Below are 18074 nucleotides of genomic sequence, written 5' to 3'. Positions count from 1 at the left end.
TAATTGCCTCTGAAATGCCTGCTGTTATTGTGATGGACTTGGCCGTAAGCAGCCCTGCTCAGCAGTCCCACTGTGGTTCCTTCCAACGCCTTGGCCACAATGGGGACATCTCAGGCCAGGCCATCCACCACCAGTGGCTCTGCAGCAGAGTCACCCGCATGGGCCACCCTAACCCTCCACGATGTGATGAGGAAAAGTGGCTCAGAGAGGTTAAGTCACACACCCAGAGTCACACAGCTGGCTGGCCGAGCCAGACTCCTGCCTGGGTCTCCAGCCGGGTTCAGAGATGCTCTGACCTTGAGCTAGCGGGTGTTCATCATGCACCTGCTGTGTGCAAGGGGCAGGTTATCGTAAAGTTAACAGCTGCCAGATACAGCCCTCACCAAGCTCGGAGCTCAAGGACGACAGCAATGAGATGTGATGGGGACGGATGGGGGTATGGCAGGGGTCAGGGAGTGGTTAGGATGAGGATGAGGCCTAAGCTAACACCTCGAGGGTGAGGGAGCGAACCCGCTGAGGAGTCTGGGTGATGAGACACAAGGTGGAAGCAGAATGTGCAGGGGCCTGGTAGCAGGAGAACCAGAGGCTGCCGGTGGCTGAGGGGTGAGAACGGAGCACATCTTCCCCCAGACAGGCAGTATCCTGGACATGGGACCAAGCTGTGGGCCCACCTCTGCCCCTGCCCTGCTGGGAGTCTCGTAGGTTCTGTCTTCACCTCTGGGCCTCAGTTTCCTTCCCCATCCTGCCTGCCCGGAGGCCGCCATGAGGACTCAGGAGAGGTGGAGGGATGCGCTAGGAGGATGAACCTTAGGGCAGGGTGAGGCTGGGCTGTGAGCCCATCTCCCCACAGCCTTGAGCAGGACTGACTGCTGTGGGCTGTGGAGACAGGAGCCTGAGAGGCAGGAGTGCCTGACGGAAGGGGAGCCCAGGGACTGGGCAAGGGCAAAAGGAGGCATCCAGGGGAGGTGACAGTCTGATAGGGCTGACCGAGGTGAGAGGGAGCACGTCCCAGGCAGAGAGTGGATAACAGAGGAAGACCCAGAGGTGGGCAATAGCCTTGCGTGCTTGGAGCCAGCAAGAGACAACCCCGGGCACTGGCCCCTCTGGGCAGCTTTTGGGGGTCGGAGTAAGGGGGCTGCCAAGAGCCTACCCAGCCTCAGAGTGGGTCCAGTTCCTATCTCCAATTTACAGACAAGACATGGAGGGCCAGCAGGGGAAGCCACTTACTCAAGAAGGCCAGGTTTTGAACCCAGGCCAGGGCTCCAAGGCTCCGGGAGTCCAGGTTCTGGTCGCTGCTCGGGGCCCCTCAGACATGCCAGTGGGTAGGCCCACTCCTCTCCCCTCCCCCCCCCGGACCCGATGGGACCTCCAGCAGCCACAGCTTGCCCGCCTCACCCCCATTCCGCTGCCTCCACCCTTCATCCTGTACCACCGGGCCCGTGTGTTTAGCAGTTTCCACACGTCCCATGCCCGGGGATGGGCTGATCGATCTGTAACACCGAACAAATAATAATGGCTTGATCGTTACTGAGGATTAAACATAATCCTTTCGCTCTGGCTATTGCAGCTCCGTTATTCACGAGTCAGCGGCCTGACCCGGGCCTTCGAGCCCGTGGGACTTCAGGGAGGCTAGGGGCTGGGGCCCCCCCCTCCCTGGGTCTCCCTCACCGTGGCCCTTGGGTCTGTGCATCCCGCGGACGGAGCTGAGCCCTGAGAGGCTGCAGGGGCTGGCGCCCCCAGCCAGCAGGGAGGTGGGAGCAGGAGAGGACAGCTCCTCGAGGCTGCGGCCCAGTGGGAGACTTCAGCTCGTGGCACTTTGGGGTTTGCAGCCCATCAACCCTGTGGTTTTCTGAAGCAAGAGGCCTGGTCTGGTTGTTCCCACACCCTGCCCTCACCTCATCCCCCATGAAGGGCGGGGGCCTCAGTGGAGCCCCACGTGGGCTTCATGCCCATTCTGAAAGGCCTGTGGCCCCCGGGAAGGTAGTAGGCCACTGAGGAAGGAAAGGGGGCCTGAAGGGATTGCCCAAGGCTCACCCCTCGAAGGGTGGCCCCAGGGGCTGTCCCTAGGCCTCTCGCCCTCTCATCCAGCCCAGTGCTAATCCAGCACAGTAGCTGCTCAGTTAACAGTAACAAGCAGTGTTGCGCCGTGCATGTCACAGAACTCTGCAGCCTTGCGAACCCGGGGCGTCACCCATCCTGGGGGTTGGGGTCAGGGTACGTGTTTGTAGTTTAGGCTGAGAAGAAGCCCCAGGATGGAAGTGCAAGTGGACCCCTCGGGACCTCCAGAAAGCTGTGCCTTTTGTATGCAGAACCATAGGGAACTTCTGAAGGGCTTAGAGGCAGGGAGTGGCCACAAGGTCAGTCCACATTTGGAGAATAGATGACAAAGGGCAAGAGAGGACACAGGAGCCTGAGGGAGGACAGTCCCCCTGTGAGGGGATGAACGTTAGATGATTTGAGTGACAGCACGGGTAAGGTGTAGGTGGCAGCGGCTCCAGCGGTTCCAGCGTCGATGGGCTCATTCCAAGAGGGGACGGGATGCGCTCCAGGGGGCCTGAGGGTCACCCCAGGAAGGTGTCCAGGACCCCAAAGGGGTCAGGACTGGAGGCAAGGTATGGGAGGTGTCTGGGAGTGGAGAGGCCTGTGGTCCCTGAAGCTGGGTAAGGGGGGTGGGGTGGGCCGCCCCAGCAGACGCTGCAGAACAGGTGGGGTAGCCGAGGAGGGAATTAGAGGCCAGCAGGGGCCCAGCATTGTGAAGTGAGGGGTTTGACTTCAAGAGAGACTTTCCTACCCTGTCCCCAAGACCCCCGGCCTTGTAGTCTTCTCAGTGTTCATTGTTCTTGGCCTGAGGAAGAGGGGGAGCTAGGCCAGTGGGAGGGAGGATGGCCCTGCTTAGCCCCTCTAACTGCCAGAGGTGACATCCCGCCCCAGAGAACATAGGCCATACCCAACCACCACTGTGTTCCATGCTGGGAGGGAAGAAGACCGGTCTCCCAAGTCCCAACCCCCATCTCCCCCTCTGGGGCCCACATACCACGCCAGGCCCGGACTTATGGATGGGAGCATGTGTCCTAAATACCAAGAGGCCAGGGCTTTCTGAGTGAGGGCTGGAGGCCAGAAGGCAGGACCCCACTGCTCCACGCATGGGATGGAGTGGGGCAGGGGTGGAAGACCAGAGCCCCTCCCCCCACAAGAGTTGCCCTGTCCCTCACCAGGCATGGTGGGCCTGTGGAATGTGCCTTCAGACCTTGCTCATGGGCTGGGCAAGACAAATGTGGTTGTTAAGGCCAGACTCAGGGCTCCAGCCTGACCCACGCCATGACCTTGGGAAGGCTGCTCACGGCCTCCGTGCCTGGGTCTCCTCATCTGAGGAAGACATGTGGGGCACGAACAGAGACAGGAACACATGATGTGTCACTGGCCTGGTGGCAGGCTCGGCCTGCAGCAAGTGACCAGCTCGTGGTAACAATCATCAGTATGATTAACAGGACTTCACTACACTCAGCTCTGCGGGAGGCCCCAGGGGGCCATCTTCAGGAGTCCCAAGAGTTCCTGGAGCAACAGGATCCATGGAGGCACAAAATAAGAAATTCTGGGCAGCTGGGGTTCAGGCTGTGAGGGTGGCAGAGTACCAACGCCTCCTCCAGGAAGCTTTCCCCGATGCCCCAAGTTCCCACAGCACTAAGCTTCCTTGAAGCACTTCAGCTCCTCCTGCTCTGGTGGTTCTACCAGTTTTGTGTCTGCTCCTCTCGACTGTGAGAGGGCAGGGCCATCTCTATGCACATCAGCATGGTCTGGCGCCAGGCGTGGTGGATAACAGGGCGTGGGATAGAAGGACTGCTCGCGCTCAGAGGGGCCATGATGGAGGAGAGTGCAGGAACCAGCCCCGAGGGATGGCCAGGCTTGTGTGGACAGAGGCCTGGAGAGCCATGCTGGAAAGGCGCTTAGGACGCTGGGACAGGGACAGGTGGTGGTGGGCCTGGGTGAGCAGAGATGTGCTGAGGGCACCTCCTGCCGAGCCCTGAGCGAGCTGGCAGCAAAGACATATCAGCAAGACACACCTGTCACTTGTGGCAGTGCCCCCTTGACTAGGGAGGGCCTCTTCTTGGCACTGGCGCGACACTGGTTTGTCGACAGTAGAGGGGCAATGGGGCTTGACTCCAGGGCCTGGGTCCTACTTACGTCCTGGGGGTCCCCCTGCCATCCTGTGGGTGGGAGATGTGGCTGAGCTAAAGTACAGGAAGCCCCATGGAGATGCCACTCAGGTCACTTTGTGCAGGCTTCACCTGTCCTCTGTGAACCCAGCTATGGGTGGGGGAAGGGCCCACACAGCAAGCTGGAAAAGGTCTGGGGCCAAGGAATCTCTGAGAGTCTGGCAGCATGGGGCAGGGGAGTCCCTGAGCCAGCCTGGGCCCAGGGAGTACTAAGGATGGAGATGGCTTGGGCTGGGCATGGGCCTGACCTCCCTGTGCTCTATTCCTCAGAGACTGGCCGATGCTGCAGAGAACTTCCAGAAAGCCCACCGCTGGCAGGACAACATCAAGGTAAGAACTGCCGTGCCCTCCCCAGCTCCTACAACCTGCCCACCCCCAGCAAGGGTAGATGTGAATTCGGGGGAGGGGGCACTGCCCAGACTCACTGGAGGAGAACTGAGGGCTCTATGGAGGGGAGCCTGGAACCTTATCCAACATTCAGCAAACATTTGAGGCTCCCCCTGGTGCTGGGACACAGGGTGCAGATAGGAACCGCTCACTCCACCCTAGAGGAGCTGTGGAGTCCCCCAAGGGCAGACAGGCTGCTCTAAAGTGGTGTTCCCCAAGGCTGCTGTCGCCTTGGGGGTGAAGGATGTGCCCAGACTCTGGAGAGACCCTAGGGCAAAGAAGTCCCTTGACTCCAGGATCTTTCCGACTGCCATACACTGACCTGGAAGAGTCACTGCCAAGAGGGGGCTCTGTCCCCTTCCTGGGGCTTCCCTGAGAGCAGCCTGTCTTCCAGGAGGCCATCCAACTGGGATCAGGGACCAGGCTGGTCACAGCTAAAAAAGCCCCTCCTTCCACCAGGAGAGCTCAGAAGGAGCACAAGTGCCAAGGCAGTGGAGGCATGAGAAGCTGGTAGGAAGTCTCTTCTTGAGGGCAGAAGGGCCCAGAATGTGGGGAAAGGAAGGGAACCTCACTGACTGCCAGTCTCAAACCCATGTGGCCCTCACTAATTCAGGCAGCTGTGTTTGATTTGGGCTGGGACTGGATATACCTGCACCCTTTCCGTCAGGCCAGCATCTCAGAGGGTCACAGTAAGCCAGAAGGTAGACTGAGGCAGGGTTCCTCCCAGACTCAGAGAACCCCCAGTGCCAGGGATAATGGAACCCTCAGGGACCAGGCCAGTTAGCGGGGCTCGTGTGTCCTTCACAGCTGCCCGGGCATCAGAGCCATGCCTCCTGGTGGTCTCTGCTGACCACTGGGGGAGGCACCAAGGGCTGGCGGTGGGGGCCTGGGGCCTAATGAGGTGGGGTAGGCCCTTGCCGCTCCAGCTCTAGGCCCTGCACATCTGGTAGGCGGGTGGATTATTACCCCTACCTAAACCAACAAGAACACTGAGGCACAGGGTGGTTAGACCTACTGAGGTGCCTGTTGGTGGCAGAGATTCACAACTGGGCTGTCGGGCCCCAGGGGATTCATGCCCATGATCCAGGGCCCCCGAACCTGTCTGTTCCTCCTCCCTGGCCTCCATCCCCCCAGGCCACCCTGAGTCCTGCCCTGCCTTGCCCACCCCATGGCATCCTTCCTTTGTTGCCTGGTGGGTGCTGGGTGCTACCCTTAGGGAGCTTAGGTGGGATTCGAGGTAACAGATGATTGTTTACAGTGAACACATCAATGACTGGATGACTCCTTGGATGGATCCCTCCTCCCCAGGAGCTCAGGACTGGCCCTTCTCTCTCCCACCCTTTCCAATGCCACCACCCATCACAGGGTCGCCGTGCCCCCTCAGCCCCTGGATCAGAAACATGCATGGTGGCAGCACCACACCCCCCCACGCTCAGACCACGCTCCCACCGGTAAACAGCCCCTGCCCAACTCCTCCTCAAGGCACAGCCCCGAGCCCCCTTGGCAACCTCATTCCTCACCCAACTCCCCTGTGCCCCTGCCATGCTGGACATCTCACTCCAGGCCCGTTCCTGATCTCTGCCCGAAGGCCTTCTGTTCCTCCTGGTGGCCCGGCTTGTCCGTCCCTTCCCAGGGAGGCCGCTCCTGCGTCCCAGTCCATCAGCCCCTCCACCTTCCAGCCATCAGGACCCTCTGCTCCTGCTCCTGCTCCGGCCCTCCCTTTGTTCCTGACGTCTCTGCGTCCTCCCTTCCCACCCAGGACTGCATGCAGAGCAGGCTCGGACAGTGAGCCAAGGAACATCCGGGATAAGGGAATGAACAGACCTGCCCTCAGCCTGGTTTTCTCTCCCTCCCAGTCCAGGCCCCCCAAAAAAGACAAAGAGGTTGCCTTAGTCTCAAACCTATTTTCTTTTCCTGACTCTACAGAAAACCCAAAATATACAAGGATCATCCCGCCAGACTCCTGACCTCTGATTTTCAGCTACTCCCTGAGGCAGGAAGAGCTTACCCCAGGCCAAAGTGGGCACCATGGGGGCTGCCAGGAAAGGGGGCCGAGGTCTCAGGGGCATCCGGGGGGTGCGAGACGGGTGCTGCTTGAGACAGTGTGGTCCCTGCACACCGAGTCCCCATGGGGCCCAGTAAGGGTTTGCCCCTCTCTGGGCTCCCGTTTCCCCATCTGACAAGGGACTCTGGTGTTTGATGCTGCCTACTGGCCCAGGCTGGTGTGCAGAAATGTCGTTCCATGCGTCAGGCCATAGAGATGCCTAGTTGGCGACAGTGTAGGTGCATGTCCAGCCCTGGGTGCTCCTGTCCGAAGATGAGGCAGGAGTGGACTCTGGCTGGCCCCCTCCCCTCGGCTCAACCTGGGATGCCCCCAGCTGTGGAACAGATCATCCAGCCAGTGGGTGTCGACCCCCGCCTCCCCCTCAGTCCATCCAGTTGCGTGTCTGTCTCTATCTCGGGCAGGGTGAAGCTAGAATCACCCCCTCCTTCCCAGCGGCAGGGTCGGGACCCCGCTCTTCACCAGAAGCCCTGCAGTCACCCCGCTGCCAGGCTGAATGGCATTAGTGCTAACAGCGGGCCCATTAGCTGGCACGCCGGCCAGCCCTGCCTGGGCTGCCTGGGGGAGCTGGTGGCAGCTGCAGGTGGGGACTGTCCTTGCCAGGGGGATGCGCGGACTTGCGGCTGGAAAAGGGATGGCGTCTTGGTCCCTTGCAGGCACACCACCCACCCTTGAGACCGTGTCCTTCCCAATGACCTTCAGGAGGTACAAATAAGGAGTGTTCCTCCCTGTGGCGCTCGGGAGAGCCGCAGCGCCGGTGTCCACCTCAGGCCCTTCACGCAAGCCCGGCCTTCTCCCAGGAATGCCCTTCCCTCCTCCTTCAGAACGGCAATGCCTCTCCTTCTCCGGTTAAATCCCTAGGGCTCCTCTTTCCGGTCCCAAGCCTGGGATTGGCCCCCGCAGCCCCCAGTGTCCATCTTTGGAGCCCCCAACACTGACAGTTCCCAGCACAGGCTGCCCCAGGCCAGTATCCCAATGGACTCATCTGTCTGCCCCACTCAAGGCTCCTCTAGGCCAGAAGTAGTTGGACCTGACTCAGTGTTGCCCACCACCGGTCCATGTGCCCAGCCGAGTGCCCGTGGACAGATTTGGCCAAGAGCAGCTGGGCCTCAGTCTTCTTACCTCTGAGATGGGGAGAATGGCTCCCAGCGGATCTGGGCACAGAGAAGATGCTTGGCACATGGAATCCACTGTAGGGTACGGCCCTCCCTATGTCAACAGCACACTGTAGGTCTACTTGCAGACCTCTGAGAAGTGGACAGTGGTATAGCTACCTACACACACACACACACACACACACACACACACACACACACACACCATCGACCGTCGACATAGCCCAGGAACTTGGGGGATCCTGGGGTCTACAGGGTCAGAGCTGGCACAAGAGAGAAAGAGAGGTCTGGGCGTGAAGGCCCCCTGTTCCGCTCTTAGTCTCAGGCCATGACCCCACACACTGGCTGTGGCAGAGGCAGGGAACCTGTAGCCACAGGCCTGGCCGCAGCCCTTGGACACCAGGGAAACCGCGGCCCTTGCTCAAGGCAGCACCTCCCGGGACCCTGCAGACAGGCACCAGGTGCTCTGGTGCCCATAACACTTAGGGTAGATGAAGGTGGCCTGCCTGCTGGCCACGGTGCCTGGCCCCAGCACCACACTGTGCCAGCATTGTCTGCCATCTAAACCACCACCAGGAGGAGCTGGGCCAGGTCATGGGTGGAGGAGGCAGGAGAGGCCATTGGCCCCAGGGCCTCAGTGCCAACACCAGCGCCTGCAGAGGACAAAGTCCTGCCCTGGGAGTCTAATGGAGGAAGCAGTCCTACCCTGGGGAGTCTGAAGGGGGAGACATAGCCCTACCCTGGGGGGCGTCTGATGGGAGAGGTAGCTCTGTCTGGGAACCTGAAAGGGAGACTGTGAAGGCTGGACCAGACCAGAGGAGACGGCTGGACAGGACAGGTGGCCTCCCCGGCCTGAGGTCTGCCCCAGCCATCAGGCCTGCTGTCTGTGTCTCTGCCAAGCCGGCGACAGACGGCTCTCTCAGAAAACAGTCCTTTTGGCTGAGCCGAGCTGGCCGTGAGCCAGGGCAGGAAGGCCAAGCATCCTCACTGTACCCCACAGTACCAGACCTAGACACCAAATGCTATTCCCCATGCTCACCCCATGCTCACCCCCTCACCCTGTTTCCCACCTGCCAGCACCCCTCATGTTCTCTCTAGGGCTCAGCTGTGGCTAAGGAGAGTATGTGTGTCATCTCTGCAAAGGGCGTGTGGGCCGCCCAGCCCCACCCTTCATGTGTCATCTGTGTACAGAAATCCATAAGGGGGAGAAATATGAGTTCAGAAGGGGTAATTCCCCCCACCCCCGCCAAGTTTGAGCAAAATGGCCCCTACAATACCAGGTAACAGAAGGGGGTATTGGGTATGGACCCCAGACATTAAGGATGCCCATTTCTCCCCAACCAGAGGGTCTCCTCCACCTTCCGGCCCCTCCCAGGGCTGTGTAGTTGCAAACATAAGGGCCCCCATGGGCAGGGCTGGCCCGCACGCCTGGAAAGGCCCAGCTCCCTGCCTTCATAGTGGCCTCAGCGGAAGCATCGTCATCCCAACTTTGTAAGTGGGAAATCAAGACCCCGAAGGAAAGCCTCACTGAGGCTACAGGATTTAACAGGCACCCTTGCCTCCTTGATGAGATGGAGGTGACCCCCAGGAGTAGTCCTGGGCCCCCTGCATGAAAGCGCTACGTACCGCCTCCTTGTGGTCTAACCATGGCAGGACAGTAATGGTGGTCACTGGGCACTGCACAGGCTGAAGCAGACGCAGAGGCCTTTCCAGGGACCCTCCCACCCCAACCCTCATGGCCCCATCCTGCCCCACCCCCAGCTCCACACCGCATCAAGCATAGAGACCACAGCTGTGTTTACAATGTATTTTCACATATGTGACCTTGCCCGCCACAATCCCATGCTAATCCTCCCTCCACCAAGGAAGGGGCATGGCCTGGTCCTCTCAAGGTAGAGAGGTAGGGAGGAGTCCTGCCTCCTGGGGCACAGGGACCACATACAGATTCCTGAGCCTCACCCATTGTCTACAGGGGACTGGAATCCTCCTGTAGGACACATGTCCCCTGTGTCCCCGAGGCCACCAGCATCTGATTCTCCGCTGAGACCATGAAACAGCAGGACAAAAAGACAAAGGGAGCCACTGGGGCAGCTGGAGGGGTGCTCCCCAGGGGTGGCCCGAGTGCAGGCGGGACCCAGCCTGGCCCGTGAGAGGAGCACGTGTCTCCTGGGGGCCCCGGAGTTACCAACCCCCACCCATGCCCTTTCCTGTCCTTGCGGGAGGTTTGCCCAAAAAGTTGGTGAGTGAAGCCCCGTGTTCTAATCTGCAGTCCTCCCACTGCGCCCGCCTGTTTTCATTACGGAGGGAAAGAGCATCAGAGCCGTGTTTATAACCCCCTTTTAGATAACAAATCACATTTTCTTTTTGCCAGCGAGTGTGTTGAATTGATATTTTTTCCCCTCGGTTTAATGGGTTTGTGTGTTCAGGAATGATCTTCATCAACCAAAACTCCTTATTGTGTTTGATGTAATGTCAGCTTTCATTATGTGCTTCGGTCGGAGCCGGGCACAAGGGAAGGCCGAGCACCCAGGAGCCTGGGCCCCGGCCCCCACTCCCCACCCTGGGCCCACCGGCTCCAGTCTTCCTGGATTGCTGGGTGGGTGGTGCAGCAAAGGTTGGAGATGCACTGGGAAGGCGGGCTGGAGCCTGGGTGTGAAGCCTTTCTTACCCCTGCCGCATCCTCATCTGTATGAGGGGGGTCGCGGGGCTCCTGGGGGAGCCCTGTAACACAGATGTGCAAAGCGCTGGACGCCACACATGCCCCTGGTCACTGCAGCAATCAGGTCGCCTCTGGTCTTCCAGCCATCCAGCTGCCATGGTCTCGCCCAAGCACGGTGCCAGCGCGGACTCAGTGTTGCAGAATGCTTGGACTGTGTTCACGGGTCCAGCCTGTGGCCTCTACCCCCCAGACCTCTGGTGGGAGACAACTCACAACTGTCCCCACAACAAGCCCCCATCCTGACCGCCTCAGACTATAGCCTCAGGCCCAGCACCTGCGCCGTCCCCGAGGCCCAGCCCTTCCCTGAAGCCTGAGGAGCCGGAGCTGAGAGGGGGCAGTGCAGCCCTGAGGTCACACAGCAGAGGGGTGGCCAGGGTGACTTCTGCCCCCCGAAGAGTAAGTGCTGGCTCTGTGCTTGCTGTTTTATAGCCAGACCATTGGGAGCACACGTAGTCAGTACCCCCATTTCCAGACCACAGAGGAACAGGCTGCCAGGGCCACGAACCAGATGTTGGCGGTACGGAACAGCGCTGAGGAGCGCTAGAGGCGGGTGACTCTGACAGTGGCCTTCTCCTGTGTCCTGACCCTAGAGCCCACAGGAGCGGGAGTGGGGTGGCCCCTCCTGAGCCGGTAGCCCTTGACGGCACCAGATTCACCTTCTGGCGGCCTCTGTCAGCCAGCCTCAGTTCTGATTAAAGATCATTAAACATGAAATTAGCCCGTTTGTGTTACGGGTCCCTGGGGTGGCCGGTGATTATGACGCGCAGATGGCCAAGAACCCAGGCTTCGGGCAGGCGGGCGCAGCCGGGCGGGGCTCACACCGGCAGGCGAGGCAGGCCCAGGGAGGCAGGCGCGGGGCCGGGCTTTGTTTTCTCCCGCTCCTGTTGTGTAAACCCCCTTGCATTTCACAACAAATCACAGATAATTAATAAGTACATGCCCGTAATGAGCAGGTTTTTTAATAGAAGAAATTGGAAGATGCGGTGTCGAGTCATTATTTCGCTCTGGCCCAGACTCTCTATTTTCCCATCTTCCTCACTCCCCCAGTAGGCTGCCTCTGACCCCACCTCTCAGCTGGGCTGCTGTGCTGAGACCCTGGTCCTGGAGTCAGGGAGCCCCGGGGAGCCCCCACCCAACCTGGGGCACCACATCCCCCTGGAGCCTGTGAGGGCCCCTGAGGGGGGTCCGTCTGGGGCGGGGGTGGGCATGCCTGGCCTCCCGAAGGCCGCTCTGGATCTGGGAGAGGACCGTTGCTGGCCTCGGGGAGGGGGCCCTGGCTGCACTTCAAGCAACCTCGTGAGGAGCTGTGAGGGTTAAGGCCTCTGTCTCCCACCAGGAGGAAGATATCCTGTACTATGATGCCAAGGCCGAAGCTGAGCTGGTGAGTGCCCTACCTCTGTTGGGGGCGGGGGAGAGCAGCCAGAGCCCCACGCCCTCCCTGGGCTAGTAGCCTCAGCTGTGAAATGAGTGTGAGGTCTCAGCGCTCTCCCACATTCTGAGGTCACCCTGCAAGGTAGTGGTGGCACGGGCCCCGTGCCTGACCCCAGGCAGGTAGGGAGGCACTTGGATCTCCTCCCATGGGTCAGTTCAGGCGCCGGCATGGAGGAGGCTGAGCACTATGGGAGCAGGGAAGAGAGGGAGCAGTCAGGAGGGTTTCCTGGAGGTGGGCAGGCAGGGCGGGGATGTGACTGTGGTGTGTTTCAGGTGGTACAGGTACCTTCCCTGGGGTGAGGCGAGCAGCAGCTTCCGTGTGCTGAGCCCCCCACAGCTGGCCCCACCGTCGGGGCTCCCCCGAGCTCGGTCAGGCTTGCCCCAGCTGCAGAGGCAGCCCGGCCCTATGCCTGTTCTTCAGACGAAGGACAGGGCTTGGGCTCTGCTGGGGTCCCTGCCTCGGCAGCGATGGCACTGGGGCTCACTGGACAGCCCAGACCCATGCTGCTCCTCTGTCTCTGTGCCCCTGACTGGCTCATGTCTGCTTGGGCGCCCGTCACCAGAGGCCTCACATGAAAGCCTTATGGCCATTTCGGTAGCAGGGGACCTACAGAGGAGGCAAGAGTGTCCAAGAGGACAGAGCAGAGTAGACAGTGTTTGGTGAAGCCGCCAAGGCCCAAGTCCATCTGCCTGCCTTGGAGGCAAACGTCGTTGAACCTGCTGTCTCCTCTATTAACAGAGGTGTCCTAATAGTTCACTCTCTGGGGTCCCACCTGCTCTGGCTGGGTCAGGAGACCCCAAATCCAGAGTTCCTCTCCCAGGCTTATTAGCTGGGGGCATTTCCTGGGGCGAGCGGGAGGTAGACAATGACCCCAGGAGCTGGGCAGGCAGGAAGGGATCCCTGCTGAGGGTCCGTGGTGCCAGGCTGGCCTGGGTGAGCCTTCAGGGCGGCAGGCGGGCAGGGGGCCTGAGAAGGAGGGGTGGGTGGGCTAAAGCAGGTGTGCTTCCCCCTTGGCTGAGCCTCCATGGCTCCCAGAGAAGTTGCTAAAATTAAAGCTGGAATCTGAAATTCAAATGAAGAGCAAACCTTTAATTAGACCCTGAATCTAATTCCTTACCCCCCTCAGCAGCAGGCTGCAATTTTAGCAATCAGTGCATTAAATATAAACCAGGAGACTGCGGTTGCCCACCGTACAAAACCCCTGGAATGGGGGTGGCGCCGAGGGGCTCCTTGGCCTTTCTGGTGCCCGGGCCCCTGCCAGAATCCCCTGGACTTCCTGTGCCCAAGACCCCCACCCCCACCCCCTTCTAAATCACTGATTCCCTGCCCCCCGCCAAGGAGGTAGGGACAGCCCCAGGAGACGCACCCTGGCTGGAGCTGGGCTAAGGTCAGGCCAAAAGCCCGGCCCTCTATAAATACCGACATGCACGCATTTGCCGACTCCCCTGCTTGTTGTGTTGTTTTGTTTTTTTAATCTTTGCCAGAGGTACAGTTAAGAGATCTTTCTAGACCATTTACTTTTAAATTACCAGCCAGAAGGTGGGGGTGGGGGAAAGAGAAGGAAGGAAAAAGTTCGCCAGCTGATAGCTTATCAGAACGGAATCCAAATGTCACATTAGTTGGGAAAGTTGGGAGATTAAATTTTCCAGCGCCCTTCATCTGCCGCTGACATTTCGGGGGCTTTCTTCTCCCGCACCTCCCCCTCCTGCAAGTGGAACGTGAGCGGCTCACGCCTCAGAGGCGGCAGGCTCGGCAGCTGCCTGCCCCGGCTTTACCCAGCACCGAGGAGATTCTGAGGGTCCTCCTAGGGTGCGGGGTGGGCAGAGGGTGGCACACACGGTGAGGGCGAGGGGGCGAGGGAAGGGCAGCAGATGGTTTGGATTTTGCTGTACAGAAGCCACCCCCGAAGGGACGCAAAGGGTCTTTGCTGCAGACCCTTCAGAGCCGTGCCGACCCCCACACAAGTCAGCCTGCTGCAGCCCCATCCAGGCCATAATTCATTCCCCAGGCCAGAAGATGGACCCAGAGCACTCCTGGGGTGGGGAGAACACATCTGGCTGGGTGGGGAGGCACGATCACCCTTTCCCCAGACAAGACACAGCAGGAGGCAGGAACACAGCGGGTGTGCCCAGGACCCAGTGAGCAGTGGGGTCAGCAGAGCCACAAGGAGGTGGAAAGGAGCTGAGCCTGGTGTTGACAGCGATCACAGGGGTTGAGAGGCAATGAGGAAGCATCGGATGATCCAGCTGCTTACACCCCTTACTCCCAAGGCACAAGGAGCCCCAACTTTGCCCCTGCCCTGGTCTCCATCCCTCCTTTCCTCCCCGTCTGGCTCTTCCCTGTCTTCCACTTCACTCTCTGCCACAGTCTTCCCCTCCCCCTTGCACACCTGCACCCGTGCCTGCCCACCCCCACCCCACCCCCACTGCTCGGTGCGGCACCGACGCTGTAACTGCAGACCCATTGCTGCCAGCCTGTGGTGGTGGGCGGGGGTGCACGGCGCATGCCCAGCCTGCTCGGCCGAGAGATGCTGTAATTGGCACCTGTCAGGCGGCTGCAGCTCATTTTAGAAAGTCAACAGGGGCCTTTGCAGTCCTGCCGCTAGCAAGCGCTGAGGACCCTCCCTCTGGAAGTTACCAGGTCTCCATGCTAGCCTCCATCCCAGCCCCGCTCTCCCCCTCAAACTCAGCGCCTACAGCCACTTGCTGCGGGGGTGGTGACCCTCCCCCAGAGGGGGCAAGGACCCTCTCCCTGATGCCAAAGGAGCTCCATACAGGGGATGGGTGGGGCCCAGTGGGGGCTCTGGGGCCCAAGGCTCCTGAGAAGGGATCACCTCCCTGTGATCACACAAGCCCGTCCTTGTAAGCAGAGGTCTGCAGCCTGCTCCTTCTAACTGGGATTTGTCTCCTTCACTGATAATTGTTTTTCAAGAATGTGGGGAAGGGTCAGTTTGGTTTTGGTTTTGGAATTTGGATTTAGCAAATATAGGGATGGTGGGTGCGGTGGGCAGGGGCAGGTGGGAGTCACAGGCCTCCTGGGGGAGAGGTCCATACCCCCTTTCCATCTGTCCCTGTGTCTCTCCCCATCTCTGACTGCAGTAGTCTCTGATTCTGAGATGCCCTTATAACCTAAACTCTGGCCCTCTCCTGACTGCAGAGCTGTCTGACCCCACTTCACCATTTTCCAGCCCTGACACTACCGCGGTGGGGGGTGGGGGGGTATCCCTTTCTGCAGGACGACCCTGAGAGTGAGGATGTGGAGAGGGGGTCCAAGGTCAGCACCCTCAGACTGGACTTCATTGAGGACTCAAACTTCAAGAACAAAGTCAACTATTCGTACACAGCTGTGCAGATCCCCACGGACATCTACAAAGGCTGTGAGTGTGCAGAGCGATCAGAAACCGCCCTCCGCCGCCACTATGGGGGCAAGGCCCACAGCCTGGGCACTGCCAGGTCCCCGGTGCTCAGCCAGGGCCATCTGCCTTCAGCCCCCTCTACCCAACGTCACACGTGCTCACCCGCACGCAGGCGTCAAGTCATACTCAGGCACGGCCTCACACTAACTCTTAGACTCTCACCCCTATGCACGCAGTCTCCTGCCCCTGTGTACGCGTGTGTCCCATGTGCCCCCAGAGCAGCTCCTCCCCGCCATCCCCCATTCCCGGGCCCCCTGCAGGAATGGTTGAGGAGCTACCACATCGGATGAACACAGGGGCTGGGGGAACAAGGAGCAGCCCCTCACTCACGGACACCAGCCCTGGAGAATCTCCCTCCTTGTCCAGGGACAGGGCAGCTTTGCACAGTGGGGAAACCAGGTCACTACAGCTGGAAGGATTTGAGTCAGACATGAGGAGGAACTTCCTGAAGATCTTGGGAGGTGTAGGGGGAAGAGACCGAGAGTCAAGCACTACAGAGAGAGCTCTAGAAGCGGGCTTTAGGACCCTGGGGTCTGGTGGTTTGGGCATAATTCTGTGAGCACCTGCAGCGCAGCCTCAGACTCCAAGGGGCCCACTGGGTGGAGGGTCTTGGAACACAGGTCCCAGAGCTTCTGGGTAGTCTCCAGAATGCAGGGAATCCTCCAGGGTCCTCAGGAAGGCCCCTCCACCCTTTGGGTCAGCCAGGCCTTCTAGGCAGCCTGGGGGGGGGGGGGGCGGTGAGGATAGATGCTGCCCCCACCCTGCCGTCCCTGCCACAGGCCACCCGCAGGCCACCTACCCAAGCCAGTTGGCGAGCAGCACTATCTCAGGCAGGCATGCTAATTAAAACAGGAGCCATACCGCCCTCCCCAGTCACCCCTCGCTACCCACACAAATTACATTTTATATGTTTTTTATTTACTGTGTCACTTTTAATTAAATCTGTAATCGCCTGCCTGAGGGGGCATGGTCCCCGTTTCCCAACTCAGAGTGATCTGAGAGTGTGGCACGTGGGTGTGGGTGCGTGTGCGTGGGGCTGAGCAGCAGGCCCTGTCCCGAGGGGAGGCTGGAGTGTGTACGCAATTGTGTCTTACGTGAATGCAGGCGTGTGCGTGTGCTCGTGGGTACCTGCACGGACAGCCCAGCTGAGGCAGGGGGTCTACTCTTGGCTCTTGAGCTGAGTCAGAAATGCCCCTCTGGCAGCAGCTAGAGGGGCTTTCAGGACAGTTGGCTCTAAGCCTCTTCTTGGGAAGATGGGGAAACCGAGGCCCAGCGAGGGCTGGGGCTTGCCAGGCAGACTCTCCCAGGGCAGGCAGTACTGTATGAAACATTGGAGATCCTGGCTTTATTTTTTCGTTAAAGAGAAAAATAGAAATTGTTCGACTCACTAAGTTTCTAAATTAGGAACAGGACCATAACATAGTGTTCGGTAGACACAGCCAATGCTAGAAATGTGTGTTGTTTTCACATTATGGTCAGTTAAGGGAAGCTACAAGGACAGAGAGAAGGGAGCAGGAGCAGAGGGAGAGAGATTAGGCAGCAGACACACGATGCCGATGCCACAGGGGCCCCACACTGGAGGGCGGAGGGCCGCATGCCCAGCAACGTGTCAGCGCCCCCTGGGCTATGGGCAGAGCCCTGCGCATTTGTCTCTTCAGTCCCAGCTTTTCAGTGTTCAGAGGCTCTGCTCCCAAGAGCCGAGCCTTTGGAAGGCATGCTCTGATTCTCACTTGGGGTGGATCTGTGATAGGCATCTCGGGGTGATGGTGTCAGGACTCCACCTGAGAAGAAAGGAAGTGGAAGAAACGAGGAAAAACATAGCCCCCGGGGGAGGGAGTTTAAGTACAGAGGCCTGGCAGGAGTAGGTGGCCCGCCCCTGGTGGGTTTCTTTGAGGGTCCTATACGCACACACGGATACGCCTCGTGTGAGAGAGCATGTGCACACACACACACATCGGCCAGATTTAGGGCTGTCCTGAGTCGGGCGATGGGGGTGCTGCCCAAGCCATCCTGAGTCTCTGCCCTGGCTGAGGGATCTACAGCACAGAGCCCATTCATCAGAGAGAAGCCTCGCTCTGTGAGTGTGCGGCGGGGTGGGTCTGGCCAGGGGATCACACGTGTGCCACCACAGAGGTCAGGGGAGAGGGAGGGTGGGGGTCACTGGTCAGGGGAGTTTGGAGACCAAGACCCATGGGAGCAGAGCACGGTGTAGGTAGAGCGTGCGTGCCCCCGTGCCCACGCAGCCATCGGGCCGCTGGGCAGGTAGGTTCGAGGACGAGGGACGCACACACATCTAGCTGGAAACACGGAAGCTCAGTGCAGAGATACCGGTTAGCGAGTATAGACTGTGTGCGTGTACGTGTATATGTGTGCAAACGCGCGTGCCTGTGTTGGAGCAGGATCATGGCACAGCCCCTGCCCCTCCGAGAGCCTCCGCCCCCCACCCCTGCCTGCTCCTGGCCCCAGTTGATTAATCATGGAGCTGAGTGGCCTCCAGCTTATCAGGTACCTTAATAGCTGAATAATTCAGCCCCATCATCGGGCCCTTAATTGCTTTCTGGTGGCTGCAGCCCGGAGTGCATGCTGAGTGGGTGAGCTCCCAAGGGACCAGCCGCAGGCTTCAGGCAGCGTGCTGGATGGGCATCCCAACTGACAACTCCCTGCCACCTGGGCAGCCCCTCTCCAGGGGCCACAGGCCACAGCTGCCCTGATCACGTGGGCCCTGGCCGA

General features: G+C 59.8%; 1 protein-coding gene across 1 annotated transcript in view; it reads left to right on the top strand.

Moving 5' to 3' along the window:
• Window positions 1-18074, top strand: part of CACNA2D2 (calcium voltage-gated channel auxiliary subunit alpha2delta 2) — a 121011-nt gene that overhangs the window by 86305 nt on the left and 16632 nt on the right. Inside the window, exons 4-6 of the mRNA XM_034658376.1 lie at window positions 4485-4544; window positions 11834-11878; window positions 15164-15305. Of these exons, the coding sequence (XP_034514267.1) occupies window positions 4485-4544; window positions 11834-11878; window positions 15164-15305 (247 nt within the window). The remainder of the gene's footprint in view (window positions 1-4484; window positions 4545-11833; window positions 11879-15163; window positions 15306-18074) is intronic.

Source organism: Ailuropoda melanoleuca, chromosome 4 (assembly GCF_002007445.2).
Source record: "Ailuropoda melanoleuca isolate Jingjing chromosome 4, ASM200744v2, whole genome shotgun sequence".
Classification (NCBI taxonomy): domain Eukaryota; kingdom Metazoa; phylum Chordata; class Mammalia; order Carnivora; family Ursidae; genus Ailuropoda; species Ailuropoda melanoleuca.
This window is presented reverse-complemented; position numbering and strand designations above follow the sequence as displayed.